Source organism: Patiria miniata, unplaced genomic scaffold, assembly GCF_015706575.1.
Source record: "Patiria miniata isolate m_02_andy unplaced genomic scaffold, ASM1570657v1 HiC_scaffold_20, whole genome shotgun sequence".
NCBI classification, from domain to species: domain Eukaryota; kingdom Metazoa; phylum Echinodermata; class Asteroidea; order Valvatida; family Asterinidae; genus Patiria; species Patiria miniata.
This window is the reverse complement of record NW_024037059.1, coordinates 20,244,147-20,267,583: the sequence shown is the minus strand read 5'-3', so window position 1 is coordinate 20,267,583 and position 23,437 is coordinate 20,244,147. Positions and strand designations below refer to the sequence as shown.

The following is a 23,437-nucleotide window of genomic DNA, read 5'->3' as shown; positions in this document are numbered from 1 at the left end:
TACCATATCCTTTTTATAGCTCCATGTTCATACCATGGAGCTGTCTTTTATAGCTCATTGTTCATACACATGCACACAGACGTATGCGATTGTTGAATGTTTGAGTTTGTTTCTGCATTCAATAGGGGACATTAAACAATGGAGGACAGTAGGGTCCCCAATTCCCGAGAGGTCCCCAATTTGGATTCGTGTACAAAACATATGGAAGGTCTTCCTAAAAAGTTCAAACAAAAGAGGGACAATAGGGGGTCCCCGATTGCAGACAAATACACACTTGTATGGCTGTGTTCATTATACTAGTACCGGTAGTTTGTCCATAGATGTAGCTAAGCTCTAGCTCTTCTCAATCCTGCAAAATCCTCCAAAATGCAAAAAGGATTTCGAACGTTCTGGGGGTTTATGGCTGTGATAAGATGTACAAATGTAATGTATTGTAAGTGTACACAAGACATGTATGTGTAGACGATGATGACTAACTGCATTGTGTCATTTGCGCATAACTGATGAGCAGATGTAGTGATTTCATTAGACCGTAATGTCAACAACCACAGAGGTTGGTTGCAACTTGCAAGCATGTTGGGCAACTTGTCAACATGAGGTTTTGTCACGAAATCGTCGACGGTACACGTTTGGACTGTTTTGCGACAACCGAACCTGGCAGCCGTCCGGGGCAACAGATGCAGCGCAGTGTGGCACTCTGGTTATACTGCCAGCTGATTCAATAGAGACAACGAGTTCTATTACGCCTACCAGGACGTAATTCAATTAAATGTAAATGGCCTGCCCGGCGAGCCGGAGTCAAGTTTGCTCTTTACGGTGATACTGCATAGCTTTCCTTGGTCTATGCTTGGATATTGTACCAATTATGTACAAATACCGTACTGAACACACAGTGTTTCAGTGTCTTCCCAGGATTTTAGGAGGCAGTTCTGGTAATTTTATGCCACCACACTTACGTTTTGCCAACCTGCTGATCGTTTTGCTGTCTTGCTGATTATTTTTTAAAGATTTTTATTTAACACCATTATATGCAACACTTAAGTTAACATCGAACTAGGCCTTTTCACACTACAGACCTTTATCATGCTTCCACCATTGTAGTCATGTTCCCTGTATCCAATAACAGTACTGAATGATAATGTTTTTGTGCAAAAAGGAACCAGACTATTTTTCCTTCCAGCTTCGCTTTGGTTACATTGATCTGAATGGGACAAAATCAAATGGCTGCAACATCATAATGGTCTATTGTTTCACCTACATTATATGTACACATGTTGAAGTCAACATGGGTCCGTCGTGAGTGGAACTGAGGTCCCAACAAACGCGGGCAGGCAAGGCAATACCATTCACAATTTACGCTTTGTACACAAGTCGGAAGTACATTGTCTACCTGGGTATACTGCATCTCCACCTAGTCCTGACCAGGGTTGACCATGATTTTACCCATGGAGAGAGCTGGACCCCTGTAGAAACCGTATTGGATTCTTGCTAGTGTGAAAGGGATTCCTGAAATCTCCACGTTGGACCCAGGGTCCATCACAAGAGGTTTTGGATAGTGTGAAAGGCCCTTATAATCTGACAGATTCATAATACATACAATACATTATGTGAAACATTATGACAAAGGTCCAGTACATGCCACCGGTACATACCGGTACATACCGGTATGTTCCGGTACCTGGCAATACAGTGAAATCTTGATAAGTCGAAACCTGCCAATTCGAAAACCGTTCTAACTCAAAGTAAGAACTTATTCCAGTCAATGGTTGTTGCAAAGGAAATCCATTTGCTAACTCAAAACTCTGCTTAACTTAAAACTCTGCTTAACTCAAAATTTGAACCCATTCCCCTGAGGTTTGACTTATTGAGATTTCACTTATATGGATTAGTCATGGAGTTTGAAGGATCCAAAAAGCTCACTTGTAAAAATGCGTAGGCAGTTAAGGTTGAATCAAACGTTCTCAAAAACAGAAACAAGTCTTCTTATTCCTATTTCCTTCCAATCTTTCACAAAGATGCTACAGTTAAGGATTTGTTATACATGTAATACTCCAATCAGCTAGGCTACAGTTACAGGACAGTGCATAAATCAAATCCCTTTCAGTTCACACAGGCCTAGTATAATCCTGCTCACACAATCAAGACTAAATATAAGTATGAAGGACATACACAAGTGTATTCAACTCAAGCCTCACCCAAATCCCTTTGGTAAAATCCCCACATTCTTCCCGCCAAAATCTCCCAAGAAAAAAAGAAAAGAAAACAAATCCCATCCCCCTCTTCAAATTGCCTTTGAAAGGGTCTCCTTGAGTTATGGCAACGCTCCATATATTTGCGGATCCCTATAGCTACCGTAGGGACGTACCTCAGACTGGAGAGCTGGGCAAACATTTAAGCCACCACTCTCGGGCCCGACCGGTTGAAAAGACTCCGAGGGATTTTTAATTTGATTTGGATAACTCCGGGGGAAACACACCGCAACGTCTCTCAAGTCGCTGATTAGAGGCAGAGTGATGTTCGGTTCGGGAAGACCTTCACATCCGGAGAGTTTCAAGCACGGATTTCAGGGGGGAAAAAAGGGATTGAATACACACGTAGTAGGAACTGTATCTAAGACACCAAGGTCTTCTTCTAAACAATTTTTTTGTCTTCTAAAAAGGTTTCTCAGACATCACGGTCTTCTATTCAAATTTAAATTCGCAGACTTTACAGGCTCTTAAAAACTAACTGAGCTTTTCAGTTAAGCTGTGTATGGCCTCTCTTCACAATACAAAATGAACCAAATATACATTTAACCCTAACTCCCCAGTGTCTTTTACTAAAAACTGGACCAATTCTACCAAAATCCATCACTGACCCTGCTTCACATTATAATGTATTAGGACCAAATCTGCTGAAATCTACCTAAAAAACACCACTACTATGGGTGGATCTTGATGGACTTGGTAGAGATGGCTTGCCTACCAAAATCCCAAAAATGAGGAAATGGATTTTGATGGATTTGGGGTGGGTACATAGGTTTAGGAATGTCAAGATGCAGAGCAAAACATAGAATTAAAAAAAACCTCGGAAAAAAACAGCCGCGTCAAGTTTCAAAACTGCAGAGTTTATTACATGTAAGAGCACATTTTTATTTTATAGACTCCACACTATAAACTGCACGTACCGGTGCAAAACATTTAAACCACGTTTTTTGCCACAGCACACATTCGTATATGTGCAATGCATACCAAACGCTGTTGCCTTTTCATGACGGTATTTGCATGTACAAATGCCACACAATTTATCCCAATTCTGATGCAATCACATGCTCCAGTTGGTCGGCCCTGTTTGATTCATAGACAAAACTCATGTTCATAAATTTTGTACAACAAAAACCGAATGCGTCATTAGGCAAACGTGTCATCCTACATGTACATTGTACTGTTGAGCCAGCTGACATCACAAACCAGGTATTACAACAATCGACTACAGACGTTTTCATTGCAACACCTCCAGTTTGTACTACCATCCTTTTGTTGTGGTTTCCTTAATACTGAGGGATGATGCCCCCACTTATGCTGCCATTCTTCAGGCTGAAATCCCTTCAAATTGCTGTGCATATAGCGTGCTTTTGATAGCACAGAGTGCTTCGCATGAAACAGATTTTAGCGGAGACAAGTGAAGATGGATAATGCTTTTTAGGACAGGAATAGCAGGCTTACACCTTTAGAGGCATTTGCATAAGTTAGGCATGCAACTGGAATTTAGAAAAAAACGAGGAAACTCCAAACCACACAAGACTTTGTACAGTGTTTTTCAATTTGTAATGGCCTTCCCGAGAACTAAAAAATGAGGAAATCAGCGGATCCGAGGAAAAGTTGCATGCCTGATAAGTGGGAGTTAGGCCTGGGCGAGTAGTGGATTTTCCTACCCAAGTACTCGCAGAGAAATTACTCGAGAGCAGTCGAGTACTCGTGAGTAGTTTACTAAATCCCCATAAAAACACAAAAATGGCATGTAAACATTACAAAGAAAGAAGTTACTATGAATAAAAAGAGTGGAAGGCACACCGCATTCTTTAGCACTGAGATGTCAAACTATTGGCTCATTTTACTTGAACATTTACATGTATTTGTTGAGAGTGCTAGTGGAATTCCAAGGAAACAGATGGAAATAGTGATTCTTTTATTGCGGAGGACACGTGTACAGGTGTATTAAGACAAAATACAAGTTTGGCGCAGAAATTGCTAAGTGGTAACTTTTGTCTAAGTCAGCACTTGTGAAAGAAAACTTGCTACTCGCCAGTACCTACTTCTACTCGCGCCAGGACAACTACTTGAGTACAGAAGATGAAAAACCACGAGTAGTCGAGTAGCAAACACTACTCGTGAGTACTCGAGTACACCGGATACTTGCCCAGAACTCAGTGGGAACAATATTTTATAGCATGAATTTACCACAAGTATACTGTCTTCAAAGCTCAATATAGCACAACATGTATTTTTTTATTTAACAATCAAACTTAGCATACAAAATGCCACGTCTGGGTGAATAAAGCCCTTCCCCTATAAACCGCCTTTCACTTTGGTCTGCCATTAGTATGGTCTATTTGCCTTTGTCGTCCTGGGATTCCTACCGCTAATGCATGCGCTGAAGGCTTTTAAAATGCAAAAACGCTGCTGTAATATCCAAACAAATTATAAGCTTTACATCAAACAAACACACACCAAAAAAAAAAAAACTCTCTTGAGAGCAAACAAAAGGAAGATAATGGTGGCAAGCACTAGTCTGTACAAAACACAGCCCCTTCACATCAAAGAAGACTGAAAAGAATTACTTGTAAACACTTTTGATTTAAAATTTATGAAGAAAAAAAAATGACACTCAATGTTGAAATTACAAGCTGAAAGGTAATACATATGTTTTTGCTGTAATTTTCAGAAATGGATGGATTTGGGGGTTAGGATTTTACAGCAAATATTGTTACGCTGACCTATAAGATACATGTACATGTAGATGCTGGAAAAATCTAGGAAAAAAGTGTTGTTCTTGTACATACTGGTTCCCTGATGCTATTTCAGATGAAACAGAGCAATTTATTTACGTCTGGGAATTATCAGGTCAGGAAACCAGACTAGCTGGCTTGCAACCAGTTCAGGGATGTGCAACCGATTGCAAACAAACTGTAAACGACATGTACCTAAATATTGTAAATTGGGGGCAGTATTTGGGGGAAAAATCTGTTTTTTCCAACGATAGACGGCCGACCATCGTTGGAAATTGATACAAAAATTCTGTTTTTCTTGAATGACAGCACACTGGGTGCCACAATTTTACAGGATGCTTGAGACTACTCACTGTACAAGCAACCAAGATATTTCATAAAAATAGGGTAGTTTTTTTTTCCATGTCTGCAAATGTTGTACATTACGTTTCAAAAACAGGTCATTGCAGGTTCATTTGAAAGTGATCACACATTGTACATTGTCTGCGAACAAGTCCACACAAACATGTACATGAAACATTGAACTCTACGTTCAATAGATTTTTCCCACAAACCTTTCATAAATGTCATATTAAAAAAAAAAAATTATCCGGTGCAGACATTTTATCGATGTTTTGTTCCACGGATACTTCCATCCCTCGCCATTGTCGGTCGCCTTGCACACGTGCACAACAACAGACCTAGCGAGGTGGCCGACACAAGTTCAAGGCGAATCCAAAACAGAATCATTATCGGGCCGAATGACTCTCAATAGGGGTTGGCGAAAGGGGGAAAAAAAACTCTGAATGGCAAATCGATAACAATCCTAGCGCTGTGAAAACCTCTTTATGCCGCAGGGAACCACTGAACCAGGACAGTGGGGACTTTGTGTATTGTACCAAATTTTGCCTTTATGCAATCATGCCCTTTGTGACTAGTGTCAGATTTGAGAAATGTTTTTATTCATTTTTTTATCCCTTCAAAATATACATTTTAGAAATTGTTATAATTCTAAAGGCCAAAGAGTGACTAGATGATGATCAGATGTACATTTTGTACAACTGTACATGTTGTTGTGATTTAAAGTTAAAACATTCATTTACTGTACATTGTACAACATTTGCAATCATCAAAAAACAAACTTAGGAAATTATTAAGTGAGTAATAGTCTCAAGCATCCTGTGAAATCATGGCACCTGGTGCGCTCTCATTTTCAAGAAAAGTGGAATTGTTGTATCAATTTCTAACAATGATGGGCCAACCATCTTTGGAAAAAAATGGAGTTTTTTTCAAATCTGCCCCCAATTTACCATATTTAGTTAGTCCATGTTATGTTTGCAATCGATTACACATCTGTGAACAGGTGCAAGCAAGCTAGTCTGGTTCCCTGACCTGACAGTTCCCCGAAATCTATAAATTGCTCCGTTTCGTCTGAAGTAGGGTAAGGGAACCAGACTACAAGAACAACATTTTTTTTCTTGGCTTTCCAGCATCTATGAACACAAAACTTTAAACCGTTCAGTGTAACAATATCTGCTATAAAATAATACCCCCCAAATCCATCCATTTCTGAAAATTACAGCAAAAGCAAATGTTGTACACTACAGTACATGTATGTACTTTTAAATTTAGAGGTTGATCTTATTTTTTGTGGATTGAAACTGCACTAAATTGTTTGGCTTATTCACTGTATAGCAGTGAATTCCCAAAACTTAGCATAAGCTGAAACTGAGTTTATACATGTATGTTCTTTTCACTTGTGTTGTATCATTTTATGAGCCAATTTTTAAAACCATTTTTGTACAATATAACTTATTCCATTTTACTAACTTGCGTCTTCTATGCTAACTTTTAAATCTTGTACATGTTTCAAAAGGCCCACAGAATTTTCCATCACTGAGATAATAAACTTTTGATTGTGTATTGAATTGCTTTTTTTTTAAGGGCAGGGAGTTACCATATTTAGGGGTTTATAGGTGTCTTATGTAAACATGTTTTCGGGCAACCTCTTCCAGGTAAACAGCAATTGTGCTAAACAAGCATATTTTTATTTCCGTACCCAAACCTGGGTTGGCCGCTAAAACAACATTGATGTTCCGCCAGGTGAACCTAATACGAGCTTAACCCGGTTCCCAGCACAATGGGCGCCGGTGAAATCGTCCGCCCAGCCCTCTTGTATCGCCCTGGATACAAGCCATGAAGACCAGAGCAGAGTGGTGCTCAAGTTACAAGGGGGGGGGGGGGGTGGTTTGGGGCATGCCACGGAATACTCATTTTCTGTAAATAGTAATCTTGCCAGGGAAATCCTATACATTAGGTTTATTAGCAATTTTGCAGGCTCCAACTAAATAACACAGTATGTGAAACCCAAAACACACGCTACATTTGGAGGGAGTGTTTCTATTTCAGTTTGGCGCTCGGAGGTTTGACCCCAGAAGTTCTCAAAGCCAAAACAAAGGTGCCAGGGTTCTGGGCGGGAATGAAAACACAGCGAAAATGAAGTAACCTTTTCAAGGAATGAGTGTAGGGTTAAGAGTGACTAGTGCATATCAAGCTGCATTGAAAAATCAACTTGATCCAACACCACATGGACAAATCAAAACTTTGTACCAAAAAAACAAACACCCAAAACACCCAAACAAAACAAAAAACCTCGGTTAGGAAAAACTGGTCCTCAACAGTTTGAATGAGTTGAAACAGACATGTACATGTACACGTACGGTACATGTACATGTATACGTGTACAACATGTACATTTGTACATTGTCCAAATTATCGATAAAATTAGCTGAACGAATTGTAATGTGCACATATGTCACTGGTTTTCCCCTGAAACCCCAAACTCAACCTATAGAACACAAACAACAGCCATATTGCTATTCTAAAGGCAAGAAGCTATACATGTACCATACTGGTACATGTACAGCTATCATTCAATTACCGTTTTAATGAGCAGAATATGATTTAGGCTTTGCAAAAACCAATTTACAATCCTCAGGGCATAAACGCTCACTCTATTAGCCCACTCTTCACTTCCTTGATTCACAAACCTGCCAACCACACTGTTAAAAAAAAAAAAAGACCACAAAATCTCCAATCCTACCCTGCTCAATACAGGCAGGATACAGGCCGACAGCTCACACAGCTGGCAATAATTGTGTCCAAGGTTTTCTGATTCTCCAAAAGCTCAGAAATAGCAAAGCTACAAGGGGAAATGTTATACAACTTCCCAAACCAGAGCCAGATGTTTTCTGCATACTCATAATTCAACCACTTGGAATATCTTATCCAAAAAAAAGTGTACAGGTACATGTATGACATATTGGCAAACTATCAAACGTGAAAATGTTACTGCACCGATCGTAAATCAACTCACTTCTAATTCCAAAAGCTCACCTCAGAAACATACTTGACATGTGCCCCCCTGCTTATTTGATAAGATTACTGATTCCTTCCTCTGTTTATTAGTGTGGTTTTCCACTTAGCGAAAGAGGAAGTGTTTCCAAGACACCAAAGGCCAAATTGTCAGTTAAATGTCACTTAAGGAAAGAGAGGCGTAGGCCATAACATCTACAGCAGGCCCACGCACAACCAATAACCGTCCAAATACGCGAGCAGCATTCGTGCAAAAAGATCTCTGTTGAGTTATCCGGAAACCAAACCACAGAAGAAGTAATGTTCTCTGGACAGCAGATTCTTTTTTTAGTTTACCCACAAAGAATAACTTAAAGTGAGTCTGATAATAAACAAAGCAATAAAAAGAATAAATCACTAAACAAAAACAAATTACTAGTAGACCTGACCTACAGGTATTGGAGAAAATAATGACGATAAAAAAAAGGGAAACTTAAATAAATTTGGATGTGAATTGGTCTGGTACCCAGAATCAAACTGCTAAGAATTCTACACTAAACACATTTTTATTAACAGCAGCAGTCTTCAGATTGCAATAACCTTGTGGCAGAGAAAATAAATGTATTTGTGCACTATATTCACAGAAGTAACATTTTGTGATAATAGGTTAAAATAAAAAATTCAGGAAAAAGACTATAAACAAATCTAAAACATGTCCTGATTCTAAGGTAAAAAAATGAATACTTTGAATATATGCAGGTACACGTGTACATGAAGAAAACAGTGCTGGTGGGTTTGAAAGGTTAAATACAGTACGGTATGGTTTCATGCACGTTGTGTTATCATGGTTATTGACTAAACACATGTAATGCTGCTAAATTTACAAAGTCGTACAATGTACACATGTCCTTCCTTACCAAGCCTCGTTTCCTAGTGGATGAGCTGTAGACATAACTAGCTGTGGGGTGGCTCTGGGGTACCGCCATCACTGGTACAGTCCCATATGGAGCCCCACTGGGTGCTAGAATCATCTCGCCACCCGCGTACGGATCGACGAAGTACATAGGTGCAGCGTTTTTCGTGGAGTCACCCCCAGTTGCAGAGACTTAATAATACGACAGGTGGGTTCAGCAATGAGGGTGTGCTACCACGATCACTCGATGCCAAGATGGGGATTGTCTCTCGGTCGCTTGGCACGCACACGAACCAAAAAAAATCCAGGGGAGAGTTGGGAATCCCGAACTCGCTGTGTCACAGCTCACGACGCATGTATGCACACACAAACAAATTGGTTGTGAATGAGCGTACACGCGACTTTACATGCAACTGCTGAATATACAGTAGTACCGGTAGTTCTTGTCTGCGAAGCCGTTGCGACCAAAGAGAGATAACAAAACAACCCAGAAGAGAAAGCCTAGAAGAGGAAGATGAAAAGAGTTCTACCAGACCACGTCTATACTGCACCTCCAGCCATGAATGAAATGGAATGAATACACACAAGGCTGGCTAGGCTGAGCTGGCTGGCTGCGAGTGGCTGGATGCTGAAACCGGCCTCGCTGTTTGCTCACCAAACCGCGTCGCTATTCAGTCGAGGGTCAACCCCACCACGATCTCATAAAGGAATCACTGGAGTGGAACTCTGGGCACTAAGTCTCCGGGTTTTCCGTTGAGCACATGAGCAAACTCTCCCTGCCGATGCGACTCTCGATCAAAAACAAATCTCTCCCAAACCCGGTTGCGTAACAGGAACATACAAGCCTCTTTTGAGAAAGTATTATTCCCATTCATCGAGTCGTCCTCACTCTGGCAGCTCTCTCCGGGAAATCTCTCCGGCAAACACGGATGAGGAGTGTGTGTGTGTGTTTTACCCTGCAGTCGCAGCAAACCAAATGCCATTCATCTGAATGGACTTAACATCCACCCAGGGTCACTTCAATGTTTGCCCTGCATGCACTGTAGGCCTATCCCCAGTCAACTCATTCACTGCTAGTGTGCACATTCAGCTCCACTCTCAACTCTTTTCTAATCTCCTCAGGTTCTGCATAACACCCAGCCTGGGCTCATATTTTTCCCTTTTCTCCCCTCGGCCTTTCAACAGCAGGGGCTTGTCCACAAAGCACTGCCTGAGCCGCAAGGCCAATCACGTACAAAGGGAAATAATCTAAATATCAGACACAATTAGTGCCGGCCAGCTTAACACATTATGGACTACACAAGGTGCTCAAATGTCCTTAGAAAACAGATATCAAGCACAGTTTCGTGAACATTCAACACCCGTTACAATTCTGGAAACAATTTCATTAAAAGTACATGAACATGTAACCGTAACTTAATATACCCCATGTATACATTTACATACTGTGCATGCATTGTACATGCCCTTGTAGTTTTAGTTCATGATAAAACACTCAGAATAGGTATTTAAAAAGCATTTTCCCCTCAAAAACTGTTCACTAATCCACCTATGTTACACCTATTAAATCCCCATAAAATGCTAACTTTTAGTTTTCTAATTAATTTACATTTGTAATTTAGTTACATGTACAATGTACCGGTACATGTATGAACATCAATCGTTTTGAGCCAAGCACATTTAACGCATCATACAAAACATCTTTAATTAAAAAAGACCACAGGGAGACTGTAAAACTGAAATAGCGCCCTCTATAATACATTGTCCAAGAGTGCTCTGATTGATATTTTTTTTGACTGACTGATTATCCAACTATCAAAACTCCAATTGTTGCGTAAAACTTGGGACCACACTTGTTTCAAAGAGTCCTCTTTTTGTTTTTTACAAAATTTTATCCCAATCTCCTAAATCAATGGATAAAATATTACAATGACTCAAAAATAACTTTTGGGTTGTTTTTTTTACTGGATTTCTTACATTTTGACATTGTAACAATGTCGGACTTGGAACGCAGCATTAAAAAATGGATACATGTACATGTATATTAAATGTACATTTAGTGTAAAACATACATGTAGACCAAAATTTGCTTTAACAAAAACAATTACCTAATGTAAAATGTCACTGGCAAACTTGTCTGAAACTTACTATTTTGACATTAATCAGCCAATCAGATTCTCTGAATTGACTTTATGACATTTTTTCCACACTGAATATTCAGTATATTTTGAAATTCATGACATTCATCAGCCAATCAGATTCTCTGCACTGACTTTTTGACATTTTTACACACTCAATATCCAGTAGCCTATATTTGACATTCATCAGCCAATCAGATTCTCTGCATTGACTTTACATTTTTTCCACACTGAATATTCAGTATATTTTGACATTCATGACATTCATCAGCCAATCAGATTCTCTGCACTGACTTTATGACATTTTTTACACACTGAATATTCAGTGGCCTATATTTTGACATTCATCAGCCAATCAGATTCTCTGCATTGGCTTTACGACTTTTTTTAACACACTGAATATTCAGGGCCGGAATAACAGTCAATTTCATTGGCCACTAGGAGAGCACTTTTCAGGGCAGCACAGTGCACTGCCGTTAAGTCAGCTTTTGTAAAGAGCAGTTTGATTGGCCAGAAAATATGTCAGCCCATATGTGGCTGTGCTCATGAATAATCAATCTCATGAGGTCAAAATAGGAAAGTACACGTATGGACTCATTTTGCCAGGGTACCATCATACGGCGTCCGCGAGTAGACTGCCGTGGCTAGCGAGAATGCAATTTTCAGGCTAAATACCGGTATAAAAGCAGTCAAAGAAATTGTAATAAAAAAAACATCGAGGTCCATGTATTCATTCATTTTTCAGACTTGTTACAAAAGATGACATCCATCAACAAAAGGGAACTTAGTGCACATAAAATAGCATTAAAAAAAAAACTGGGGGAAAAAGGGGGGGGGGGAACCAAATCTTTCGGAGCAAATTATGAGAAGTGTCATCAATAACTCACGGCATGCCAGCTTGAGACCCTGCAAAATTGCATTTCAATATGATTGAAAGCAGCCAGGCTTGTCGCACAAAAGAAGCAATTAGGGAGGAAATTAAAAGGAGATGGGATATTATTAAAGCCGGTATTTTATACACGGGGACAAAAAGAGGACCCATATTGAGAAAACAGAGTACTAATGAGAAGTCAGTATTTGTTGTGACATGGCGACATAAAATGTACACGTTATTTTTTTGTACAATTTTCTTTTTTCGTATTGCTTCTCAGGTACATCAATGTCATATGGTATTTTCAAACCGTCACATTAATTTGTAAAAAAAAACAAATTTCTTTTGTACTCATCAACAACTCAAAATGGATGAGAATGCTAAACTAAGTGGGAATTTACACGAGGTTTATCGGGAGATTTTTCTTGCTTGCAAAATGGACATGTGTACATTAATTTTTCTCAAATTTATACGTGCATGTACATGTACATGTACATGGATGTACATGTACTTTAAAACTTTGATGCCTACTGTAATTACCGGTACAAAGACATGTTTCAAAATATGATGCATGCCGTATCCATATCCAACTTTTCAGCAAGAGAATTTCCTTCTACATTTATCAAAGGAAAGTAAATTGTCAATTATTAAAACATTTAAAATATTATTACACTGACCTGTTTAATGTTGAAAGTTTAAAGAAGTCCATTTTTCGATAACATTATTACCAAAAAGGGATGTCATATAGAGAAGGAGAAAGTTGCACAGAATATGTTCCTAAGAAAAATTAATTACATACATGACCCTTGAAATTGAATGCCATAAAATACACACAGTAACTCAGAACACACAGAGAAACATTTGCTGGCACGTCCAACGTTGCATTTCTACGAAGGGCTCACCACTTTTTATTGCCGGCTCTGACAAATTGGCAGTGGCATAAAATTACTCCCAAATTGATCATATACCCGTAGGCAATACTGCAGCACCATAACACAGTGTATGTGTACGTCCGTCTGTCCGCCGCGGTAGATTACAAATTGAACCGAAGCGCAGGGATAGAAAACGCTGGTATGCCGTACCCATCGTCGCAAGGTTACACATTCTAAAGTGCGTTTACCCGAACGGTGGCAGCGCAGAGTGTGTCACACAGATGCCCTAATGGCAACGGGAGTCTGCCCCAGCAACCAATCTCGAAAGCTGAGACCGATTTTCTCTTTGCGTCTGACAAACAAACATCACCTCTGGTCGTCTTCTGTTCGGCGGGCGAAGGAATATAATCTAATCAAAAGAGGATGCGCAGAAAGGAGGTTTATTCCCCTGCTTCCACCAGCCCCCCCCCCCCCCCCCAAAAAAAATAAAAGGGAAAATATGTGGAAAAATCTGGACCAATTGATTTTCAGAGTCAAGTGAGGGCAGCAGACAGAGTTTATAACAACATTTAAAGCCAATTTTTTCTGATTTCATCCTTATATCCTCAAGTCCACGTCACGCAAATAGAACCAAACAATTCCGTGTTGGCGGAAAAATTTTCCCCAAACAAACAAACAAACCCAAATATATCGTAGCATTTAAAACAAATTTAAAGGTACACATGTACATGTTACAGTGTATCAAATGATTAACATCATATCATTCAGGACCATAAAGATATTAAAAAATAATAATTCAATTTTTTTTGATAAAGTAAAATTGAACCCTGCTCCCCCCAAATATTTTCATTACAATGTAGCAATAAAGTCACATAATTACGGTATAAACGAGCACTGCCCCTTTAAAGCTGAAAAATCATCTAAAAATAGACTTTGCCAATATCCCCCCAACACACACACACCCGGCGTAGTGTCACTTTAATTGCTATAGCTGCAGGAGACATGCGACTCCTTCCGCCCTCACAAAAAGTCTCGACGGCCAAGTGACAACGGGGTCGGAATCGAGACGCACGACTATTATTGATCGTACTTGTACAACCACCGCGCATTTGCCTCCTCCGCGCATTTGCCTCCTCCCTCCCTTCTGTCTTAAATTACGAGCGCCGCGGATCCATTAAGGTAGCGGGGAAGGGGCGCCATCTTCTGGCTCGTATGGTTACTGCAGACCGCAGTGTGGGGGGGGGGGGGGGGGGGGGAGAGAGGGAGTCACTTGATATATGTGGTGAATGGGTCGTGTTGATGAACACCGCGTTGAGTGTAACCATTTCAACAGGATCAAATTTCGTGATTGCCTTGGAAATTTGCTAACCTGAGAATTCTCACTGCTTACTGCTTAGACTGATCACCTGCTCTACTCACACTGTTTAGTGTGAACACTCACCAAACTTAAAAATCCAACTCGTGATGACCGCCGTTAAATTCCCAAGATTTTCCAAGACAGGAAGAATGATACATCCCAACAGCAGCAACGACCCGGTCGCGTGCAATGAAAGTGTAAACATTTTTTTTTAGGTACTGTGCGCGTTGGGGACTTTTTAAGTAATTAGGCTAAACTTGTGGATATTATACCGGTACTGTTAGAGAAAACAGTGAAAACCATGCACAACCTCTTGATCAAGTGACACGTTTTTGTCAAAAGCAATCTTAAAAACCCTAACCCTGCTGAATCCAACAGGATCCAACTATGTCATATACCCGTTGGAACCTGTTGGATTGAGCAGTAAATCCCTTGTGTACATTCCTGATGCAAAATGTTGGATTCAGCAGGCAACTAAACCGCATTATAACGCCATGTTGGACTCTGTTGGATTCAGCAGACAACTGAAAATAAGGCACAGTGGATTGAGCAGGAAACTCCGGTTGGACTCTGTTGGATTTAGCAGGGTAGTCCTGAGGAATTACTAAGGGGTTAGGGTTATTCAAAAAATCAGTCAATTCACTGAATGTTGGAAATCACCTACATGCACATCACTTGATTTCTTCTCAATAACAGCAAGCCAGGCGGAGTAATTTCACCGGGTGTTTAGTACCAGTACGATCTTTAATCAAAGTAAGGTTTTTAATAATAATTTGGTAGGTTACTTTTGGTATAAATGATCCTATATGCCTTTAACTTCATTTGGAAAAGTACCATAACATACATGTATGAAGAATTTGGCATTGGTTTCTTTCCTGCAGACCTTCACAGTGGAGGATTTTGGAGGATACAGGGGGAAGGTTTCTAAGAAAAATGTACAGTGTACATGTAAGTCAGGATTTATTCAAAATTTTAATTTCGAGAAGCAGGGTAGATTTTGAATTTTTTTCAGATGGAACATACATGTATTAGGCCTGAAAGATGATGTTTCAAAGAAATTCTAAGCAGCAAAAAATAGCTTCATTTCTGTGTGCACAAACAACTCGCAAAGTTCACAGAAAAATAAATATCGTTGCTGTTAACTCTTGTGCTGAAACTGACCCACCACAAGTGAGCAAATGTGTGCCCGACACGTGTGTCAATACTGTTGGTATATGAATGACAGAAGGGAGAAAGGAAGGAGAAAAAAAACAGGCAAAATGGGGCTCGGGTTATTAAATTATTGATGCGTTGATTTCGAGCAAATACGGAACGACGTCCCAACAAACGGCTGGAATGAAGTGCACTATTGATCGGGGAATACATAATGGCGCAATATTGACAAACAGGTTGCAGCGTGTATTGTAGAGACTTCCTTACGGGGGCCGGGGGGGGGGGGGGGGGGGTCATGGTGGCTCTAGAAAGATGGTACAGGATTTCTTGGGTTAAGGAGCAGTACATTTCGTATGTAAGCCTCTAGGTGCTACAAGTAATTTTATCAAAGCGGTGGAAAGGAAGCAGTTGAACTTAGTTTATGAAGAGTACAAATGTATGATTTCAGATTTTGAAGAATATGATTTCCTTGTATGTACACCTAAATATAAGGAATAAATTATTTTTGATCAAATTACAATTTAGTGGATAGATGCAACAAATACCATACATGTACCGGTACATGTGTACCGGTACATTGTATTGTACATGTACCGGTACATAAAGTAATCGAATGTTCTGTAGCACTGTGCCAAATACACCAAATATATTCAAACATCGACCAAATAACCAAATTGTATTTCTTCAATTCAAATTTTTTTTAAATGCGAGAGGTCTTATTCTTTTAATTGCATTTAAGTTGCATTTCTATTGCTTGTCATTTTCACCAGATTTTGTCAAAATCAACTTTTCACAGCTTTCAAGAGGAATAGCCTATTGGATTAAATTTCTTCTTTCAAAAATCAGACAAGTATCAGTTACATGTCACTGCCTCTTCTTTACATACATGTACATTACTTTTAATAATAAGATATCTGTCAACTTTTGATAGCCGCATCTCAGCACACAAACCCCGACTGGCGGCCAGTTCAAGCTGGTGTACGTTAACTTGATCAACACGTTTATAATATTCAATCACGTCGACATCGGAACGATTTCATTCGAAAATACGATTATTATTATTAATTTACGATTATTATTATTAATGATTATTCGAAAATACCGTACATCTTTCCCTATTGTGCTGTGACGTCATCAAAATGTGATTATTTAAAAACACAAGGATCACAAAACTTGGTGGGTGCATTGTTATACTAGTCCGTGAAATCTGAAGAGACATTCTGATGATGTCATATTTACATGCATTTTTATAGTTTTTATGCAACACCAAAATGAAATCCATCCCTCCCACACACACACACAGACAAAATGGTGTTTACATACTGTCCCCGTAATTCAAACAAAACTGAGAGACATATGACTAATACTAGAACTCCGGACAGGATTCCGGAAACTTCTACAGATATGGCGCAGATTTGCCAGGTGGAATAAACGGTGATCCGGCCCACGACATTGACCTCACGATCAATTAGCTATGCTCAAGGCAAACAGACCACAGAGTGGCTGTGGATGTTTCAGCAGTCAGCCCTCCATGATCTCTAGCTCGGCCTGTTTGCATCCTCACCTGTTACACTTTGCAAAGGTCAAACATCAAGGTCAGGAATCACTGAGTGATCAGTCTGTTAGGACAGCGCTTTCACTGAACCATTTGCCTTTTTTTTGGTCAACTACTTCTAATTTCCTACAGGAAGAACACCAAAATTGTTAAACTTTGGTCATGAAGAGGTACATATTGAAACACTACCGGTAGTTGTAAAAAATGTAGCAGAGCAATTCCACGGTTACTCATGTTACATTTTTGATGTACTTTTGAGTTTCCTGTAATTACCTCACTGGAAAGGTTTAATAACTGTTATCCCCATGGTAGATAGAGTAGACCTAGACCTACCTAAGCACCAAAGATGACATCCAGAAAAATGCGTTATGTATGATAAACAAGGTGCACAAAATCAGTTACTCACGTTACGAAAATGTAACGTGAGTAACCGTGGAATTGCCCAGCTTGTTTCTATAAAATATACATAAATTGTGTCACTACCCATATATATTTCATTCTCAGTGGTCAGTTATTAAGACAAGAAGCAAACAGACCCAGGGATGCCAGTGGGCTTTTGCTCCAGGGCCTGAAAATTTGACATCCGAAAGACGGCACGCATGCACAAAACGATCGCAATACATCGTAAACACATTGCAATACTACACTCTGTAGACATTGAACTTAACGGTACAATTCATACAGTACGGTACGGTACATGTACATTCATAGCTAGCATGGGGATTGCCATGGAGTATCGCATGTGCCCTTTTTTTCTCTGTGCGTGCTACCGCATGATTTTTCTGGCCTGCGAAGGGATGGAATGCCTGATTTTTTTGTTCTTTTTTCAAACATAAAAAAGCCTGAATTCAGGCTTTAATAGCCTGAAAACTGGAATCCCTGAAGTTATTAATTTTTTTGTTTACATGTAATTACGGTAAGTAAGATTTGAGGCTTTGCATGGTGGAGATACTAAATAATGAAAGGTTTGCGGAAACACCATGTGCGAATAATTTCTCAACTAAGAGAATGGTTCTGAAAAGAACCAGTGGTATAAAACTCTTATGTAATTATTTATTTATATTTTTGGAGACATGTCATGTAAAGATTTTTTTTTAGCAATTTGAAAGCAATGGACATAGTTTGTAGCTACATGTACCCGTATTTAATAATAGTATTTTTATGTATTGTGCGAATTCTCCGTACCGTAATACTCCGAAGTACCGTACATGTACACAAGCCAAACTGAACTTTTCACTTGAACAATTTGTTATGAGTTTAAACAATACAATTGAAAGTCCTTGATCCTGTGAAATAACTGTACCGGTAATTAAAAACTTGCATGATCTTTTACAACAACTTAATCAGGTACATGCATGTAAGATGAATTCATGTTTACATGGCAAAATTAAGCCGACTGTCACTGGGTATGCAATATATACATTGTACTTTCAGAACCACAATTCAAAAATTGTCTAGCAAAATTCTGGGCCATTGTTTGGAAGTGATACAGTATCGGTATGTCACAGGTTAACGACTCGAATTCACACCGGAAAATATTCTAGCCAAGCATCCATGGATAAACTCTTTAGCCCGAAAAGCATTTTCCTGCATTTACATGTAAGTCCATGATGAATTTCATAACGCTTTGCTAACAGTTACATGTACCGGTACATGTACCACACAAAAACAGGACAATGCATGAAAGTTCACTGTCCTTATGTTACTTTCCAGTCCTTTCACAAAGCCTTTATAGATTTCTTTTTCGACTTTTTGGAATTCTCCATTCTGTCTAGGCTTTGCAATTCAACTAGAACAGACTGACACTGCCCGGGTCAATGCATGCATCACCACCAGTAGTGTCATCACTGTGGCATTGTCTGTCAGTACCAACAGATCAATAGCTTTCGCAACAATACGGCTAGCTGGATTCCCGCCAAAAAGTACCCACCCTGTCTGACAACAGCGCAACGAAGCAGGGAATGGGGTGAATAACAAGCACAATGCAGGATTCTGTTGGACAATAACGGCCAGACAGAGGGTGTCCTTCTTTTTAGTACGGAGGTCTAGCCAAAATGAATTGAGGCTACATGAAGCTCAATCGATGGAACGCTGGTCTGGTATTTTAGGTTGGGGGGGGGGGGGGGGTTAGTCTGAGTACCATCCATTGTCCATGGAGCCCTACCGGTACTCCGGTCCAACGTCTGATATCTAAGCATGCAGATTTACATGTACCGGTACCAGTTATATGCTACCCCGTGCGCCAGCCAAGATCGACTTTACTATAAATCGTCACTTTATTCCAAAATCTGGACTAAGTTTGTGATTGGTCAATTCGGATGCAGAGTTTTTGTAATACAACAACAGTTGTTCTTTTTAAGGGGAGGGGGAAGGGGTATGGCTACAGTTCAGAAATGAATCGCGGTGTTTTTCCCTTTTGTTTTATTAATACAGGGCAAATTTGGAGTTGATTCTGGAACAGAAATGTGAGGACTCCTGGTCAGAATTCAAATCGATTTTCAAAAATTGCTAGAATGCCCGCAAGCTTTGTTGCACCTTTTTTTTCTTCAATTTCGTCAATTGCAAGTTCTCCCCTTCCCCGTGCTACAACTTTCTACGACTCACATACGGATGATACATACAGAAGATATGTACAGTTCATATGCACAGGTCTCTCTGAGGGCATTGACCCAATTTTCCTAACCACCAACCCTGAGGGTGAAAAACATGAAGGTGACAGAGTTCAACGTCACACGCTTCGGCTTCACCGGCCTACACAGCGCAAGTGCAAGAAATTCTCTAGACACAGTGTTGGAATTCCACGAGTCCTCCCCACACGATGGCAAACTAATTTGAGAAATCTCCAGGGACCTTGACTCTCGGGAGAAGAGAGATGCTGGCAAGCGGACACGGCAGCTTCTTGGAATATCTACGGATGTGAGGTCAGGGTACATGTAGTTGGTGCACATGAACAGTTGCGATACATGTGTTACCCTCCTCAGCCAACCCACGCTTGTGACACAAGTGGAACCCTAGGATATCTTGACAATTGCACATAATGACTTGCCAAGTACAAGAATTCAGATCAAGTACCCAACTTTTAATCTTCAATGACCTTGAGTGTGTTTATACACAATTTTGATTTTTTTTTACAGTATTTGAAAACCTTGGGGGAAACCTGAAGCTGCACGTTCTCCCCAAACTTTGGGTAAGATCCAGCACCCAGTGCCACAGAGCTGTTTCATAAAAAAACTATTCAGCCAATCAAAGGTACACCTGTATGTGAAAACAAAATTCAGCGGAGGACCAGTCACAAATGGTATACATTTGTTTGACATTTTAGCTGGTAACCCTTTTTTTTTCAAGGCAAATATAATCCATGCTGAGCACATACATACACCGTACATTTGTAATGTAATATCTCTATGAAATTGAAACAGGACAATGGCGGATCTAGACCACTCCGGGTGGGGAGGGGGTGAAGTCAGAGAAAAGCATCTCTCCTTTTTAATTGATTTTCGCTTTTCCTTTTTAACTTGTCCCATCCTTTATTTCCTTTCCACTCACAGGAGGGGATGGGGGGGGGGGGGGGGGGGGGCGATGACACCCCCCCCCAAAAAAAAGGATGCACATGACCCAGAATGTACATGTAACCTTAGAATGTGGGCATAGCAGTAGCACACCGTCGTTCTGAACAACGGCAGAATGCACTATTTCAAACACGGAAGTTATCTTTGCGGGAAAAAAAAAACGTGAACGAGGGTATTGCCTCAATTTTCTTTTAGATCAAAGATAAAATTTAATCCTGCTTCATAAATCCATCCCAATCTCAAGTCAATTGGAGGGGCTTTTCATTTGACACGCACAGACAAAACTTGCAAAGATGGAAAAGGCTCTCTTCGAAGAAAACAAGTTTTGCATTTTCTGCCAGAGAGATTTTTATCTCTTAAACCTCACTCCCCCACCCACAGAAATCCAATCTTCGGGAACTGCCAGCTAAAAAACTATCCCCCAATTTTAGCCGCTTCTGGAAGTAAACAAAGTGGGAAGGAAGTTATCCCTTGGTGGAGATAAAACAAATACACTCATCTCTTTTCAAGACAGATTTGGTCTCCAGGGCATACTTATCCAAACATCAATTTCTGATTTTTTTTTTCCCCTTCTCAATCATAACCTGGTATTTCGTAAAATGCACTAAGATGAGGATTTCTTTGTAAAGAGTCCATGTTTTTCAAAGGCTGAAGAGATGAAATCAAGGCAGTTACTACTGTATGATTTGTGAGAGTTTTAATTTACATAAGATAAACAAACATGCAATAAAACAAACAAACAGGTACATGTACATGTACGTGAGGTACATGTACATGTACCGGTACGTGTAGTACATGTAAATACCGGTACATGTACTACACTGAACATAACATAGTTTTTTTTATACAGTACATGTACATCTGTACATGTGTACATCACTTGATCGTGCAGAAATGTGTTTGCGTGACTGGTTGATCACGCTGCACTGTTGGTCAAACAATCACCTTTTCTTTCTTATTCATGGCTCTGGAAGATTGTTAAAAAAAAAAAGAGAAGTAAAGTGAAGTCTGAGATCAGATTTTGTACGGAATTGACCAGTCCCGCAAACGCATCTCCGCAGACCTGCAATCGAGCATTTGTGCAAATTGAGCAATTAGCACAAATTATCCACCAATCAGGCCCATTACTAATTATGTAGAATAGTGTCACAGTACAAACTAAGTCAAGTCTACCACTAGCCCAGAGGGTCAGGGGTTCGAATCCAGTTGCTGGTCATATGTTGTGTCCTTGGGCAAGCCACTTCACCTCTACTTGCCTCTCTTCACCCGGCCCAGGAGTACAAATGGGTACCGGCATTAGCTGGGGAGTAACCTGTGATGGACTAGCATTCCAGGGGAGGGGGGAGGGGGGGAAGAGAAATATACTCAGTCGTTTCATGCTACTGAAACCAGAGATGCATGAACCGGTAAATGCTGGCCTGATGGGCCACATTGGCTCGTGACAGACTTTACCAGCAGTACTACCACTAGCCCATACATGGTTCACTGGGCTAGCGATTTCCTTGGCATGAAGGAACTCAGACACTGGAATTTCTATTCCCCACGGATGGAGATGTACACTAGTACACATTGTAGGTTCCCTCACAATCACAGCTACTGCCAAATAAACTGTTAATGCTCTTGGGTGGAGAGAGGTGAGTTGAGGTTAAGTGCCTTGCTGAAGGACATCAAACACAACCCGGAGCAGCTAGGAGCAAATTCAGGCCTGGACTATGGCTTACCATAATTTGACTAACTTCACTGGAATACAGGATTGTTGAACTAATCTAGTCCGTCAATTTGGAACCGGTTCACAGGGTACGGTTGCATTATCGCTGGTTACAAATACATGTAGCCTCCCACATTATGCATAGCCATAGCAGGGAGCCAGGTTTAAGAAGTTTCATGATGACGTTTTGACTGGCGAATTAATTAGAGGCGTTTAAATGTTGCCATTAGTGCGCAGGTGTAAGTTACGTCACAGATCATCCACTAGTCAACTAATGGTCCTTGCCCTAACTTGCTGGATTCAAACCCCAGATCCTCATCTCGGATGTCACCAGTCTTGGACTGGACTTGCATTTTAACCCTAACCTTCACAAATCCTCCAAAATGCTCTTTGCAAAATGGAGGATTTTGCAGGATTGAGGCTGTATGGCAAAATGTGTGGCTGATTTCGGAGGATGAAGGTCTAATGGGCTGACCTTGTGCTGTTTATGCTCAGCCGTGCATAAATTTAGGCGTAGATTATACTTGACATCTTCCGTACTGCTCCTGGATGTCACTGGCTCTGCCTCAACACACATGTATTGGCAGTGATTGCTGGAGATTTTTGCAGGATTGAGGCAGTTGTCACCCCTCCAAGGACCATGCAAGAAATAATGGATGATTTTGGAGGATTGCGGCTGTATGCAATTTTTACATGGAGGCAGTTGGAGGATTTTGCAGGATTGAGGTTGTATACTACGGTAGCAAAAATGCCTCGGGAGTTAGGGTTAATGCACGTGGCCCTTTAAAGATATGTACTTTCCATGCTGTATTTTTGATTGTCATTCTGAAAAATTGATTGGTTTTTAAATTGCAATTTTCTAGCGAATTACACAAATTATTCACCAGACATCGACCAAAAAAATTGTCCAATGTTTAGCTGTGGACTTATTTCTTAACAAATGTATCTCCAGTCCGACAACATGTAATTCAGTTCTCGCCGG

At 40.2% G+C, this 23,437-nt stretch overlaps 1 protein-coding gene across 5 annotated transcripts in view; it reads right to left on the bottom strand.

Annotated features, from left to right (window-relative positions):
* The window catches only part of LOC119728156 (polypyrimidine tract-binding protein 1-like), a 59,293-nt gene extending 49,205 nt beyond the window's left edge, over positions 1-10,088 (bottom strand). For 2 of the 5 annotated variants that reach the window (XM_038200231.1, XM_038200233.1), the window contains exon 1: positions 9,238-10,088. In XM_038200231.1, coding sequence (XP_038056159.1) covers positions 9,238-9,384 — 147 coding nt within the window. In that variant the 5' untranslated portion in view covers positions 9,385-10,088. The remainder of the gene's footprint in view (positions 1-9,237) is intronic. The other 3 variants (XM_038200232.1, XM_038200234.1, XM_038200235.1) reach the window with 3 other exon arrangements.
* Between the last annotated feature and the right edge of the window lie 13,349 nt (positions 10,089-23,437).